General features: G+C 47.1%; 1 protein-coding gene across 4 annotated transcripts in view; it reads left to right on the top strand.

Moving 5' to 3' along the window:
• Positions 1 to 9,624, top strand: part of CYFIP2 (cytoplasmic FMR1 interacting protein 2) — a 124,791-nt gene extending 115,167 nt beyond the window's left edge. For all 4 annotated transcript variants that reach the window (XM_082725025.1, XM_082725023.1, XM_082725026.1 and 1 more), the window contains 3 exons: positions 2,795 to 3,033; positions 3,935 to 4,082; positions 6,708 to 9,624. In XM_082725025.1, coding sequence (XP_082581151.1) covers positions 2,795 to 3,033; positions 3,935 to 4,082; positions 6,708 to 6,875 — 555 coding nt within the window. In that variant the 3' untranslated portion in view covers positions 6,876 to 9,624. The remainder of the gene's footprint in view (positions 1 to 2,794; positions 3,034 to 3,934; positions 4,083 to 6,707) is intronic.
• The last annotated feature ends 5,583 nt before the right edge of the window (positions 9,625 to 15,207 follow it).

The following is a 15,207-nucleotide window of genomic DNA, read 5'->3' as shown; positions in this document are numbered from 1 at the left end:
GCAAAAGTGTTCAGCCTTAACCAGCAATCACTGAAATGGAAATTAGAAGAAGGGGTATAATTTTTCATCCCTCAAGTTGGCAGAGAACTTTCCTTACTGGTAAGAGAGAGCTAGGGAAGGTATAAGAAGGGGATGGTACAGAGTGGCTCAGCTTTCCTTCAGACTCGTTTGCTACGATGTTGCAAAAGCCTTTTAAAATATGTACCCACTTCAACTGCAGAATTCTATTTCTAGGATTTAATCCTAAACAAATAACCAGAGACAAGCTTAAAAAGGGTCGCGTGGACGGTTGCTTAAGAATTATCTGTAATAATGAAAAATTGTAAACACTTAAAAATAACCATTAAGCATAGAAGGCTCGATAAATGGTAGCTCTGTCAGTGGCCACTTTCTGTAGCCATTAAAAAATTATGTTACTGAAAATATTGAAGGAAATGGCTTTGTAGATTGCTGCTATTTGAAGAGAAAAAAAGAAGCAAGATAATCTGATCCAAATTGTTAGCTGTAGATGTGTAGGCACACTCACATACATTAACACAAATCATAGATCAGTATCCTAAGAAACCTCATTTCTAGGTAGTGGGGTTTGTGGGAGATTTTTATTTTCTTAATGACTTTTTGGAAGTGTTTTTCCATATTGACCCAAGCTACTGTATTACTTTTCCAGTTCCCAGGAGAAACTGAAGGGTGAACGCTTTTCTGAGGAATGGCAAAGCCCCTGGACGTGTTCTTTCGGGGGCCCTTTTTGGTTGGCTGTCGTGGGAGGTCACAAGAGTTCCAAGTCTATCTGCAGATTTGTAAACCCCATGGCTAATTTTTAGTTCCCCACCACGATAGTCAGGCCTTGGGGGTTGATTTCCACTAACTAGATGCACACAAGATTAATTCGTAAACCAGAAGTCAGTGTGTTAATTTACAAAGAAGAATATTCATGAGTTGAGAACAAATATGGGTCCTTTATGTTTTTACTGACCATCTTCCTTGCACCTGGCACACTCTGAGTGGAGAGGCCTTTCAGGGTCCAAATACCAGCACAGAGTGTTGCCTGGTAAGAACAGAATCAAGCACTAGGCTCAGGATATTTTTTTTTTAAGATTTTTTATTTATTTATTTGACAGAGATCACAAGTAGGCAGAGAGGCAGGCAGAAAGAGAGAGGAGGAAGCAGGTTCCCTGCTGAGCAGAGAGCCTGATGCAGGGCTCAATCCCAGGACCCTGGGATCATGACCTGAGCTGAAGGCAGAGGCTTTAACCCACTGAGCCACCCAGGCTCCCCATGGCTCAGGATTTTTTTAAAAGACCTATTTCTAGCCACCTGTGGCAACCTGAATGATCTCTTTTCTGCTCTGGAGCTTTCTCTGCCTAGGGAAGCAAGATGCATCACCATGAATCAGAGTTCCCTCTGCTTCATGCTTGAAACACATTGTCAAACTCATCTTCCCCAATTCACAGTTTTGTCCTGGACTTCTCTCAGTTTATAGTTGTCATGACAACTGAGCTCCTGGCCCATTTTCCTAACAGGCTCCCGCATTGTGTTTCCTGATTTATTTCCCTCTGTGGATTAATTTAAAGGTTGCCCTCCTTCTGGGGGCTCCAGGGTGGGAACTCACAGGGGAAAGTTAGGTGCCCCCCTCCCAGGCACTCTGTAACATGAGCTCTCTGGGGAGACTTCCCTCTGGGGAGCTGAGCCCGCCAGCGTTCCGTGGACCTCTCCATCTCTGAGGCTGGCCTTCTCTAGCTTCGTCCCTAGATTTGGAGACCTTCCTTTGACCTCAGATTTTAATATCTATCTACTATTTGCAGGTGGTTTTGAGACCTCTCCCCCTAGGCATTTTTACTCATAATGCAGACAATAATGTGTTTCAATGTGCTGGTCTAGCCATCTGATTATTAGAGATGCAATAACCAGGACCCAGATGTGAAACCAGTTTAAATTATTAATAGAGATAGTTTATGATGGTCAGAGGACTTCTAATGGGAGGAAATGATGCTGTAAAATCAGTGGCAAATTTTAAGAGTACCGTATGCTTACTGAAGAACATTCAACTGTGCTAAAGTATTTAAAGTAAAAAGTGAAAATCCTGCCTGTTTATCCAAGCCCATCTGCTCCCACAGTTGATGTTTCCTTCTAAATGAGTTTAGACACACAGAAACACACACCTCACATATGGCTTTGTTTGTTTGTCTGTGTGATTGCATGTTGTTGGTGTTTCTGGTTTTTTTATTTTATTTTTTTATGTTGTTGATGTTTTTAATAGGACTGTAGTATACAAGCTTTCCTGAAATTTGCTCTATATTCACTTAAGAATTTAACCCATACTTGTAGACTATCAGGATTCAAAGGCTAGCTTTTACCACTCAGTGGCTCCCTTTCTGAACCTCAGTCTCTTTATCTGTCAAATGGGGATAACAGTGGCACCGATTTCCTGGTGTCAATGTGAGGAATTTGGGCCTGATGTATTGTACACACACTCAGCGAGTGTGAACTAGTAGTAGTAGCATCTGTCTTTGCAGTAGGTGTATGGCATTTCATTATGTGGTAGACGAAATTTTTTTTTAGTTTGACTCTTACTCCTTGATGCCACCTAGATTTCACTTGCCCCAGGTAAGTCTTACCACAAGATCCCTCTATTGCACGAGGACTTACAAAGTTAGTGCCCAGCTCTGGGCAAGATATCCACACTGGTGAGTGAATGCCCGAAACAGCCAGCTCCGGGGTATGGGAATCTCTGGTGAGAGGTAGAAAGTGAGGTCTGGGGTGAGGATAAATGGTTGATGCACTTTTCTGTTCCCAGCAAATCGCCATCGCTCGGGAGGGCGACCTGCTGACCAAGGAGCGGCTGTGCTGTGGCCTGTCCATGTTCGAGGTCATCCTGACACGCATTCGGAGCTACCTGCAAGACCCCATCTGGCGGGGCCCCCCACCCACCAACGGCGTCATGCACGTCGACGAGTGCGTGGAGTTCCACCGGCTCTGGAGTGCCATGCAGTTCGTCTACTGCATCCCCGTGGGGACCAACGAGTTCACAGCTGAGTGAGTACCCCCAGGGAAGGCTGGCTCACTGCCCAGCTTGCACGTCTCCTCTCACCAAGAGTATCTAGGCTACCAGGGCTCAACTAGAATGGGGAGCAAGGGCGGGTTGCCCACCAGCTGTTTATGGAAGACCTATGATGTGCGAGGTGCTGGGCGGACACCAATCCTGCCATCCAGGAGCCAAGAGCTCTTGAGAACAAGCCAGTGAGGCCTAGAGAAGGCTTCCCTGAGGAAGTGGTTTTGGAGCTGGGCTGGGCTGGGCCAGCTGTTTTCAGAGCAGCTGCTGGGCCTGTACTTCTAGCCAAAGTGATGGGGATGCAAGGAAACTTGCCCGCTGGGCTGCAGCTGCTGCTTGAGGATAGAAAAACAGCAGAGAGATGACCCCACAGCCTCTGGACTTGCCCAGGATGCCGGTGAGAGCTGGCAGAGTCGGCCGAGCTCCTCCAGACTGAGAGCACTTCCAGACCCCATACCCCAGCACCCCACACCCTGTCCCCACCCTCTCAGCCTACATGGGCCACCTGGGCTTCTGGTTTCAGATGGTCCTTCCTTCCCAAGCATTTGCTGGCTCCTTCACAGAGCTGGGACAGAGTCTCATCCGAATTCTAATCAGCCACAGAGATCTCAAGGACTAGTTGAATCTTTTCCCTGCAAAATTGTCTTGTTTTTCTTACATCAGTGGCTAACAGGCTGACACCTCTTTGTGGCTAGAGGGACTCATAACCATGGTCCCTGGAACAAATGAACATACACTCGCATCTTCCCTTGTACCCACTTTACAGATTAAGAGGATTGGCCCTGGGACTGGTTCGCTCCCTCCCTGTACTCCTGGCCCAAGATGCGGGCCCTCCCCCACCCTCCCGGGCCCCTCACTCCAGCTGCTTCCTCTCCCTGCTCCCAGGCAATGTTTTGGTGACGGTTTGAACTGGGCCGGCTGCTCCATCATCGTCCTGCTGGGCCAGCAACGACGCTTCGACCTGTTTGACTTCTGTTACCACCTGCTGAAAGTCCAGAGGCAGGACGGGAAGGATGAGGTCATTAAGAATGTGGTAAGCAGCCAAGGGCTGGGGCCTGGGATGTGGGGCCAGGCCTGACAAGCAGGCTTTCATCTGAAAAAGAGGGCGAGCTGCTTACAGAGGCCAAGTCCCCACACCACGGGTAGGTACAAAGATGCTCGGCAGCCAGGGACCTTCTCGTCAGAAGGCTTGAGTCACTTGCTCGTAACCTGCTGGGATGAGTCAGGTCACCCTGCAGGCCTGGGCCGGGCTCCAGACCTGAGTTACCCTTCCCTGTGCCGGTCAGACCGCCGACGCTGGCGCCCCGTGCACACAGACGCTCACTGAACACAGAAGTTGTGCAGGCACGGGGTTGGGAGGAGCGTGGCCATGGGGTAAGCGGGGCTGCTGTGGGGGCACAGAGAAGGGCGAGCTAAATTGGGCCGAGAGGACAGGTGGGGAGGGTGGCCAGAGAGGAGCTTCCTGTGGAGGCAATGCTTGGGCTGAGTCCAGAATGACCACCAGCCAATACCCAGCCAAAAATGGGGTGCAGGCTGGGGTGCTCTTCCAGAGGGAATAGCTAGCTACCGCAAAGGCACAGAGACGTGAGGGGGAACGGCTGCAACAAAGAGTGGGTCTCCGGGACCAGCTGAGAGGAGAAGGAAGCAGCGGCTACCTCTGAAAGGGGTGTGTTGTGTTGTGTTGTGTTGTGTTGTGTTGTGTTGTGTTGTGTTGCTGTTGTGGCAGGACATACATAAACGGAAACGTTGCCATTGTAGCCATCATTACATGGACAGTGCAGTGTACATGTCCATCCCACCACTCCCCTCCAGAACATTCTCAGCTTCCCCAACGGAAACGCTGCGCCCGTCAAGCACTAACTCCACTCCCCCAGGCCTCCGGTAGGCACCCTTCCGCTGTGTGTCTCTAGGATTTGACTACTCTAGGAACCTCAGATTAGAGGCGTCCTGCAGTCTTTATCCTTCCATGGCTGGCTTGTTTCCCTAAGCGTGACGTGCCTGAGGCCACCATGTGGTAGTTTGTGTCAGAATCTCTTCCTTTGGAAGGCTGAGTAATGTTCCATTATATGTCTACACCACGTTCCATTTACCCACTCCTCCTTCAGTGAACTTGAGCTGCTTCCACTCTTTGGCTCTTGTGAGTACGCTGCTGGGATCGCGGGTGTACAGATGCTTGTTCCGGCCCCTGTGTTCATTGCTTCTGGGTATCTGCCTACACGTGGACTTGCCGGATCACATGCTAATTCCATTTATCGTGTTTGAGGGACTGCCGTACTGTTTCCGTTTTACATTCCCGCCAGCAGTGCACGCGGGTTCCAGTTTCTCCGTAGCCTTCCGAGCACTTGCTCTCTGGGGTTTGGGGTCCTCGCCATCGTAATGGATGTGAAGTGCTCTCGCGTTCTGGTTTTGATTCCCATTTCCCTAGCGACTGGTGATGTTGAGTGACCTTTCACCTGCTTATTGGCTATTTGTCTGTCTTCTTTGGAGACATGTCTATTCAAGTCCTTTGTTCGCTTTGTAACTGGGTTGTTGTCGAGGTGTAGAAGTTTTGTATATATACTGGATATGAATCCCTTATCCAACATTCGAGCTACAGACGTTTCCTCCCATCCCGTGCGTTGCCCTTTCACTCTGTCAATAGTATCCTTTTTGCAGATAAGTCTTTAATTTTGATGTGGTCCAATTTATGTTTTCTTTTATTACTTGGGCTTTTGGTATCATAGCTAAGAAATCATTGCCAAATTCAATGTCATGAAGATTTTCCTCTGTGTTTTCTTCTAAGAGTTTTACGGTTTAGATCCTATGTTTAGGTCTTTAAACCATTTTGAAGTTTGTTGTTGTTGTTGTTGTAGGGGATTTTTTTGTATATTATATAAGGTAAGGATCAAGCTTCATTCTTTTGCATGTGGATATCCAGTTTTCCCAATGTTAGGGTTAATGTAGAGCATGTCATCATCCAGAATACCGGGCTTGCTGAAATGTAACACAAGGCCACTGTGTTACATGTAATGGAGGCCACTGGGGGTGATGGAAGCTTTTGGAGAAGGGTGTAGACCTGTGGAATGCAGAGACCTGCGTGACCAAGCAGTGGTAGGAATGCCCATGGGGAGTTGCCTTCCCAAGCTTTCTTAGCCCAAATAGCCACCCTGTGATCTAAGAGATGTATGCATTGTGCCCTATGCTATGTTTAGCAGAGCTCATAGAACATGCAGATTAGCATACTGTATCTCTCCTGTAAACAGATCCTCCTAGAGCTTGCTGGCCATTCCTTCACCCTGGCACAAATTATTGAGAATACCACCCCTTCTCCATTGAATGTTTGGGGCCCCCTTGTGAAAATTCATGTGACCATAAATGGAAGAGTTTATTTCTGGGCTGTCTATTCCAATCAATGGGCCCATCTTCATGCCACTGCCATACTGTTTTGATTATTGTAGCCTGGTAATAAGTCTTGAAACTCACAAAGGGTTTTATGGCTAAGTTAACATTTGACTGCTAAGCTCTGGAAACCCACAGAAGGCCTGTAAGCAAGAGCGTGACATGATCATCAAAGCTTCAGGACCGAGGACCCCAACCTCACTGCATTTTCTTGCTCTTGCTTTTTATTTCTCTTTCCCCTCCTCCTGCCCCAAACCTGCACATCCCTGTCCTTCTACAGCCCCTGAAGAAGATGGCAGACAGAATTAGGAAGTACCAGATCTTGAACAATGAGGTTTTTGCCATCCTGAACAAGTACATGAAGTCCGTGGAGACAGACAGTTCCACCGTAGAGCACGTGCGTTGCTTCCAGCCACCCATCCACCAGTCCCTGGCCACCACCTGCTAGGTGGCAAGGCCTGCAGACCCTTGACCTGGAGGAGGAGAAGAAGCAGGAGAGAGAAAGCCATGGCCAGCCTGCAGCAGGGTCCGGCTGGACAGCGTATGGGATCAGCCTGGAAGCAAATAAGAACCTCCCCAAACACATCTACGCCTCCCAAGGGCTGGGCCTGTGCATGCTGTCCCATGACATCTCCATGGTGGTTTTTCCATAGCGTCAATGAAAAAAAAAAAAAAAATGAAAAGAAACAGGGCAGTATGTGCTTTTCTTTTCTTTTTTCCCTCAGCCGCGTTAAGAGCCCTAGTTTCACCCCTTCTCCATCTCACAGCCCCACCCCATATCCATGGTTGCTTCTCAAGACCTCCTCCCGGATGGTGACCTCTTTCCCAGGGCCCACGTGCGACCTCAGAGTGAAGTCTCAGAGATGGAGAAGAGAGCGTGGCCGTACCCCAAGATATCAGATATCAGCCCGACCTGACAGGCGTGTCTCCACTTCCTGGCTTCTTCATTTCCTGTGCCTCTTCCCCCAGCCCCCATTTTCCCAGGCAGCCTCTCCTCCTACTCTGGATGCTGAGGATTCAACCACCAACAATGCTTGTGGACCAGACGCTGAGAGCCACAGGAAGCAGAAGACGAGCTTCCTGGTCCTGGCACCATGATAGATGGCATTGGCTCTGGCCTTCCTTGGACTCCCCCAAAACACACTCCCCTCTCAGGGCGCTCCTAGAGAGGACTCAGAAACACATTCACAGCCGTGTCTCACTGACTGGAATTCGGGTAGAAAGGTGGTCCGGCCTGCTGTGCGGAAGCAATGTTTATTGACATAGCCAGAAATTCCGCAGGCCCAGACAGAAAGCTGTGGGACCATCTCAGCTTGATGACGAGGTGGTTCCTTTATTCATGAAGCAAATCCTGTGAGCAGCAAGGTGCCCAGGGCCGCAGATGGTGGGAGCACAGCCCTGGACAAGGGCAGGCACGTGCTGCCCGCAGCAGCAGCCGGCAACCACATTCGGGATGTCTTCTCTGCACAGACTCTCTCATCAAGGAAAGCTCCCACGAGAAAGAAAATATTCAGGGGTTATTTCAACAGCAGCCCAAAATGTATTGGGTCAGGGAGGTGAGGAATATAAATAGTCCTTGTCAATGAGTTTTTAATACCAGGATACGCTCCAGAAAAGGAGTCCTGTTTTAGTGAATCGGGATTTAGTGAATCTTCTGCTCTCAACATCCCCAGTGTTCCTTAACCTAGATTTCAAGGCCTACGCCTCTCACAGGCGCCTGTCTCCTTCCATTTCTCCAACAGAACCCAAAGTCTTTGCAGAATCTCCCACCGCGCATGGGGAGACTGTTGAGAAGGATGGACGCCGTTGGGAATGACTGTCTCATTACAGAGCTCCTCTTCTTCAAAGGGAGCCTGTGACCCTGAGCTTGTGAGAAAATACAAAGTGAGACATTTGATATCTCTCCCCGAATCCAGGGACAAAAAGGAAAAAGAGAAAATAGAACAACAATGATCCCCTCCCTCAGGGCGGATGAATGGAAATGGTTACCATCGTTCAGATGGCCCATTTTAACTCACGGGAAGGGCAGAAACAGTCTATAGCAGGTTTGTGCGAGACACTGTGCTCCCCAGGGAGGAGAGAGATGGGACTCACCACGTGTGGCCCGAAGGCCTCCAGCAGGATGTCCTGAGGTTCGTGCATTTGGTGCAGATTTCCGGGCTCTCCCCCAAACCAGTTAAGTCTGCATCCCTGGGAATCAGGTAGGGAAATCTGCACCTTCCACGAGCTTTCTGAGCTGTTCTGTTGCCCATGGAAATCTGAGGATGGCTGCTGTGGAGGGTTTCTCCATCGAGAGCCTGGGCCTTGAGCTCCCTCTGAGCCAGGAAAGAAAACATTGGTAGGGTAGGAGAACAACTCAGTGTGGGAACTGGCAGATCCCCCTCTCTAGAGATGTCGCTTCCTATTCTGATTTGTTGTTGCTGTTGTTTATTCCTCTTGATGACCATGGATATGTCCCAAAGGCAGAAGGGAGAGGCTACGCCATATGATAGAACCCGCATTCCAAAACCAGGTAAAATCTTTAAGCTCCAGAGTCTTCTGAATCTTTAGTCCTGTGTATGGACAGTGGGTCTTTCAGATAGATGACCCGCTATTAAGTCCTAGAGTCTCTTCCAAATCCTTGCCCACTGCTTTGGGGGAGATTTGGATCATCCATTGGATGGGATTGCTATTTTAACAACTTGCCCCTCCATCCTGCGTCTGTAACCCTGAATCTGGCCCCTGGATAGAATCCTGTTATCTTAAAGAGACTTGACCCTGGTAAATGGAGGTCTTCACCTTAAGGAGAGACATTTCACTTCCCTAGCTCACTGGCGCATTTATTTATGAATACCAAACAGGTTTAATATTCTTTCCTCCCTGGTATTCCTGCCTCCCTTTGATTTGATTTGTGTGTGTGTGTGTCTAAGAACCAGGAAAAAAAAAAATCTTAGGTTTTAAAAAGTTTTAAAAAAAAAATTCTGTTTCAGAAACTGTCAAATGTACCATATTTGTATTAAGAGTTGTTGGGGATTTTTGTACAATAAATTTACATTTATTTATGGTGACTTATATTTACGCTTGTGATCAAATAATGATGTTAAATTCTTAAATCATATTTGCTATGCAGCTGAAGATGATATTTTGCTTTGTATTTTGGGGTACCTGTGTTGAGTTGATAAACATTTCCATCTCCATTAAAACTGCTTCCAAACCAGCGTCTTGGCCCTCATTCATGGTCCTACTCTAAGGTTCCTTGATCTGTGGAAGGTCGTGTGAACACTGGCTGGTAAGGAAACATCCTGAAGAGAAGGGAAGGAGATGGTGTACAGCGTGTCGGTGCTTTCTCTCTGGGGGTATTACCTTTACTCATTGATTGACACTGGCCAAGATTCAAGCAGTAGTTCCTGTGCTTCAGAATTTCATAGTCTCACTGAGGGATCCCTAGTTTCAGAGGAAGGAAGGGAACCAAAGTTTAACGAGGTCTGATGGGTGCAGGCCCCAGGCTAAATCCCATTCCTCCTGCCTGTTGAATTAGCTGCCATCAATTTATCTGTTATTTTCCACCTTCTAGAGTGAGGCTCTGCGGCGTATCTATTTTCACACAGTGAGTAAGTGAGGATTCTGATTTGAACCCAGTTTGAAAGCCTGAGTGTTTGCTCGCACACTATAATGAACCGATCAGCCAGGCCAGACCCCTAACCTAGACTTAGGGCCACTGGACTTTTCAGGGCTTTCGGTGAGTAAGATGGAGCAGAGCCTGGGATCAGGAGAAGGCCCAGCATGGCAGCGGGGGAGACTGTCTCCAGGCTGAAGATAACGCTCACCTTCATCAGAGAAGATGACACCAGAAGAGCTCTAGAAGGTTGTGTTTAAGACCAACACTGGTTCATGGAGTCTCAGGTTTTACGCAGCGGCAAGTTTCCCGAAGACCATCCACAAGGATGAGTCCTAGGGCATTAATTAGTGACTCCCCCTTGGCTATGGCCTTGGACAGCCAACCCTATTGGGTCTCCAGGCCTTGGTTCCCTCTTCTTCATGTTGGACAAAATAATCTGAGGTCCCTTCCAGCTCTACTTCCTGATTTTTAGGAATGTCCCAGTGGGGTACTTCGAGGGGCCCGACTACTTCACAAACTTGAAATCTTTTTCAGCCGCATGTCTCCCCCTCCAAGGAGTCTCATCATTATGGGCTGCATATTTGAGCTGCTGTAGTTGGGGAGCAGTTGGTATTTGTCCCGAGAGATGCTCAGTGAAAAGAGGGTTCTGTGGTCACATGGATTTGAGGAATGTCTCCTGCTCTGTCCCTTCTTGAAGATCTGTAGGGCTCTGAGTCCTGCAGCGCTAACCAGCCCAGAATGGCACCCCAGAACCTAGTGCTCGTGACTTCGGTAACCCCTTTCTCAGCAGCACTAATGAGCTTCTCATGGAACATGCTTTGAAAAATATGGGGTCGAGAACATAGAAATCCATGTTCAATGTATACAAACAAACAACAACAACAACAACAATAAAACTCCCACCGGAGAAGGACCCCTGCCTCACAGGCAGTCGTAACACCTGGATACAATCGGGGAAGAGGGACCTGGCAATGTATTGAAGGGTTTCAGATGGAAGGGGAAGCATTTTCACGATGGGAGAAAATAGGGTGGTGGAGCGTGTCCATTTTGCCAGGGGCTGCCATTACAAAATACCACGGACCGCATGGTCTAAACAGCGGGAGTTTATTTTCTCACTGTTCTGGAAGCTAGAAATCCACGACCAAGGTGACATCAGGGTTGGTTTCTTCGAAGTGTCTCTTTTTGGCTTTTCGACAGTGTTTTCTCCCAGTGTCTTCACGCGGACTTCCTTCTGCTGTGTCTGGGTCCTCATTTCCTCCTGTAGCGGGACCCTGGGGATATTGCATTCAGATGCATTCGTATGACCTCATTTTACCTAATGTACCTTGTTAAAGCTCTGTTTCCAAATACAGCCCCATTCTGAAGTACCGGACGTTAGGATTTTAACATGAGTTCTGGGGGCAGGGGGTGGAGGACGACACAATTTGGTCCCGAACGCTGGAGAAGAGAAAGGCTAGAGCTAAAAAAGCCTCTGTCTCTGGGGTCCCTGAACTTGTTTGAAGGCTGGGAGACCATTGCTTTGAGAAACACATCTGGAATACTCAATATTTGCAAGACTCTCTATAAGATTAAAAATTGATCATAGCCACAGACCTAAAGGAACTCCTGGAGTTGAAGGAGGGATTTTTTTTTAAATGCATATAGTGGATGAGAATCAAGGAGAGAATATGGTGATTCTAATGATCACTAGCAATTATCGGGCCTCCTCAGGCCAGGCATCAGAAAAAGGGCTGAAAATTCTTCACTTAAATGTCACAACTTCTAGGAAGTGGGTGCTGTTAGTTATCCCCATTTTACAGAGACAGATACTGAGGCCCAGAGCGCAAAGCTGAGAAGGAAAGGAGCTAGAACTCCAAGTCCAGTAAGTCTGGATGCAGGCCCAAGCTCTTAACCACCAAGCATATGACAATACGTTAGCAGCACCTCTATCCTAAGGGATCCCTAGTGACAGACTAAGTGTTTTTCAAGATCAGAGGAAGGACAGTGTTTTTCCAGCTGGGGTAGGATAGAGTAAGGGCAATATCAAGGAAGCCTTCATGGAAGAGGTTCCATTTCAGCCTAAACTTGAAAAATGAGCATTTAAACATAAGGAAATGCAGGTAGCAAGAGACTGAAGAGAAAGAATCTTCCAGCATCAAATATTGGCCAAGAAAAGGCCCTGACTGGCTTAGATCAGATGTAACATGCTCCTGCCCCTAGCCCTACACTCTACCAGGCCCTGAACATCACATTCCTACATAGAAGTGCATTTATTAAGTAGCGTTATGCAATTACGTCACTCCATACTCAGTGCGGGGCCCACCACAGCCTATAATCTTACATAACCTCCCACCCCCCCACACCGTGACCAATGCTGTTCAGGCCCGCCGAGAACTTTCTCCCTTACTTCTTGCCCCCGTCCTTGAACGCAGTGACTTCCAAGTGTAACGAGGGTTCAGGCATCGTGCTGCCAGATACCAGGGGTGCATCCTGCTTGGAAAGTGTGGAAGCTGGAGCTGCAGAGGCACATAGGTGAGGAAAGAGGTCAAAACTATGAGAATGGCTACTTTAGCCAAAAATGCAGGAGCATCTTTGTGCCCCAGAAGGCACACAGCTTGAATTTGTTACTAGAAAACATGAGTGACAACTCTGCCTATAATGATGTCACCGTTTTTGAAACAAAAAAAAAAAAGATTAGATATGACAGTGTATGGAGCTGTTTGTCCAATGGTAGAATGTTTGATGAACTACATATCTGATTTCACACCATAACTACTTTCAGACACTCAATGGAAACTGCTGGAAAATGCTGTTCAAGTAATTAGATTTAATTTAGATAAGATTAAAGATGCACTAAAAATTTAAATAAAGGCACAGAAGATCCCAAAAAAAGTGAAAAGCAGTATTAAGAGATAATAAAATTTATTTTCAATTTACACAATAGTCATTTGGTCTGCACTATTGCTTACTGTTACTGACATTACCCCCAAAATCAATGGCATCTAGGTCTGTCTAATTTGCTCCAAGGGACTCAAACATTTTTACAAATTTTAGAGAAATCGACCTTCCTAAACGAACATGCATGTGAAGTATGCAACAAAAACACTGTTGCAATGAAATAGAAATTGAAACAGTGAAACAAAAAATATTTTGCATGACCAAAAAGATTCATATGCAAATCATGTCAAACTAACTTATTTACAAACTATTTTTTGGCCATGATTGGTCAAAGTATAGTCTTGAGGGAGACCAGAACAAACTGAGCAACAGGCCACTTTTAGGGGGGGTTCCTTATAATATCTCAAAAATTGAAAAATTTGGAAGAACACAAAATACTGTATGTTCCAGATGCTGCTTTAAGAGACAGTGAAAATTCTATCATCAGGGATATTCATATAATAAAATGAAAATGTTTCATAATATTTTCTGTTATAATAATTATATGTGACCCGATCAGGAGTTGAATGTGCTATATAAACTATCTTGCTTATTTTTTATTCTAAGTATTGCTTAAAAGGTCCTATCAACAATTTCAGGTGCCATATTCTTATCAGAGCAGAATTTCTTCAAACTAAAATTAGTGAAAACCAGAGAGGAACAGTGATTCAAGAAAGGTTGTCTGATCTGGCGTAACTAACAATAGAGCACAAAGGATAGAAAACTCCTGATGATACCGAGATTTTGAGTGTTCTCACCACACCAAAAATGGAAAGGTAATCTGTGAGGTGATGGATGAGTTAATTAACTTGGTTGTGATGATCATTTTGCTGTGAACACGCATATGCACCATCACTTCATGCTCCTTAAATAGATTCAATTGTTATTTCAATTATATCTCAATAAAGCCAGGGAATGGGAGGTCTTGATTATACCATCCAATGGGCCTGAAATGAAGGCAAGAGAGGTAAAACGTCTAGTGTAAATGCCTATGGATTTACAAATTTGATTTGTGTCTCTGTTTTATCCATCCACACACCACCAGCCCAACAACAGAACAGCCGGAAATATGCAATGGTAGTGAATTCAGCCCTCTTTGATATTTCTGCCAGCTTCCTGCCCTATAAAACCCACAACGTGACATGCACCTTCTTTTGTGTTGTAAAGGTGTATTTCATTGTCAGAAAGAGCATATTTTCTAACCATTCAATAGTGTGATTGAGAACTTTTATTTAGAGACATCTGGTATTTGGTACCTTTGACCCAGACCCTGCAGATGGTTGAAGGGCCCTGCTTCTGCCTCCAGTTCCCCTAATGTGAATAAAGCCAGAAGGGGAAAGAGACAAAGACCCGTTTGCATCTAGGCAAGGAGAGTAACCAGCCCCCAAGCCAGCCCCCATGTCCCCATCTGGTTTGATTTACTCTGATCGCCTCAGTCCACTCCCTTCTCAGCCCACTCCCACGTTCCCAGATGCCGCACCGTCTCGCTAGCCCAGAGCTTCCGGCGGAATGGGGAGAGAGGAGGGTTTCCCTGGGAAAATATGCTGTGAGATGCTATCAGAGCTAAAAATACGCAGCCCCTGAGCTCCACCTTCATTCGTCAGAATAAAACCCAGGGATTTCTGCCTTCTGGACTTTCAGACCAACAGGAAGAGGGGAAATCAGAGAGCCTCCTGGTTGGGGCTTTTCTAAAAACCTTTCTGGCGAGGAACCAGGCCTTGAACTGGAGAGAGCTCATTGGCCTCCTGGGCGGCTGCCACAGACAGGACAGCCTTGAGTCAGCCCAGCCCTGGCTACCACCGAGTCTCATTTAACCAGCATCCCCATGTTCCACTCGAGGATCCCGACTCAGAAAACAGTAGAAGTTAAGCCACCACACCACTGGCCTTTTTCAGTTCATCCTGGAACCACGCTCTCCCCTGTCCTCTCATATGCTGACATTGCCCCCCACCGCCGGCAGCAAGGAACGCTTGTCCCCCCGCGCCCCCAACCCATCTTCACGGATTAAGGCTTTCTGTCATCATCCTTCAAGTCTCACTTCAAATGCCCTTCTTCCTGGAAACCTCGGGCCCGGTCGCCCTGTTCAATACCCCGTGCATTCTGTACTTGTCCTTCGTCGCAACTGTGGTTCAAGGTGAACTGTGACCACTGAGTGATACAGTCTGTGAGGACGGGGGCTGCATCTGTCTTGCTCACCATCCCCGGGGCTGTGCTTTTCACAGCAGGTGACAGACCCATAAGTTGCTCCGTCTGTGTCTACTGACGA

Source organism: Mustela nivalis (genome assembly GCF_964662115.1).
Source record: "Mustela nivalis genome assembly, chromosome: 3".
NCBI classification, from domain to species: Eukaryota; Metazoa; Chordata; class Mammalia; order Carnivora; family Mustelidae; genus Mustela; species Mustela nivalis.
This window is presented reverse-complemented; position numbering and strand designations above follow the sequence as displayed.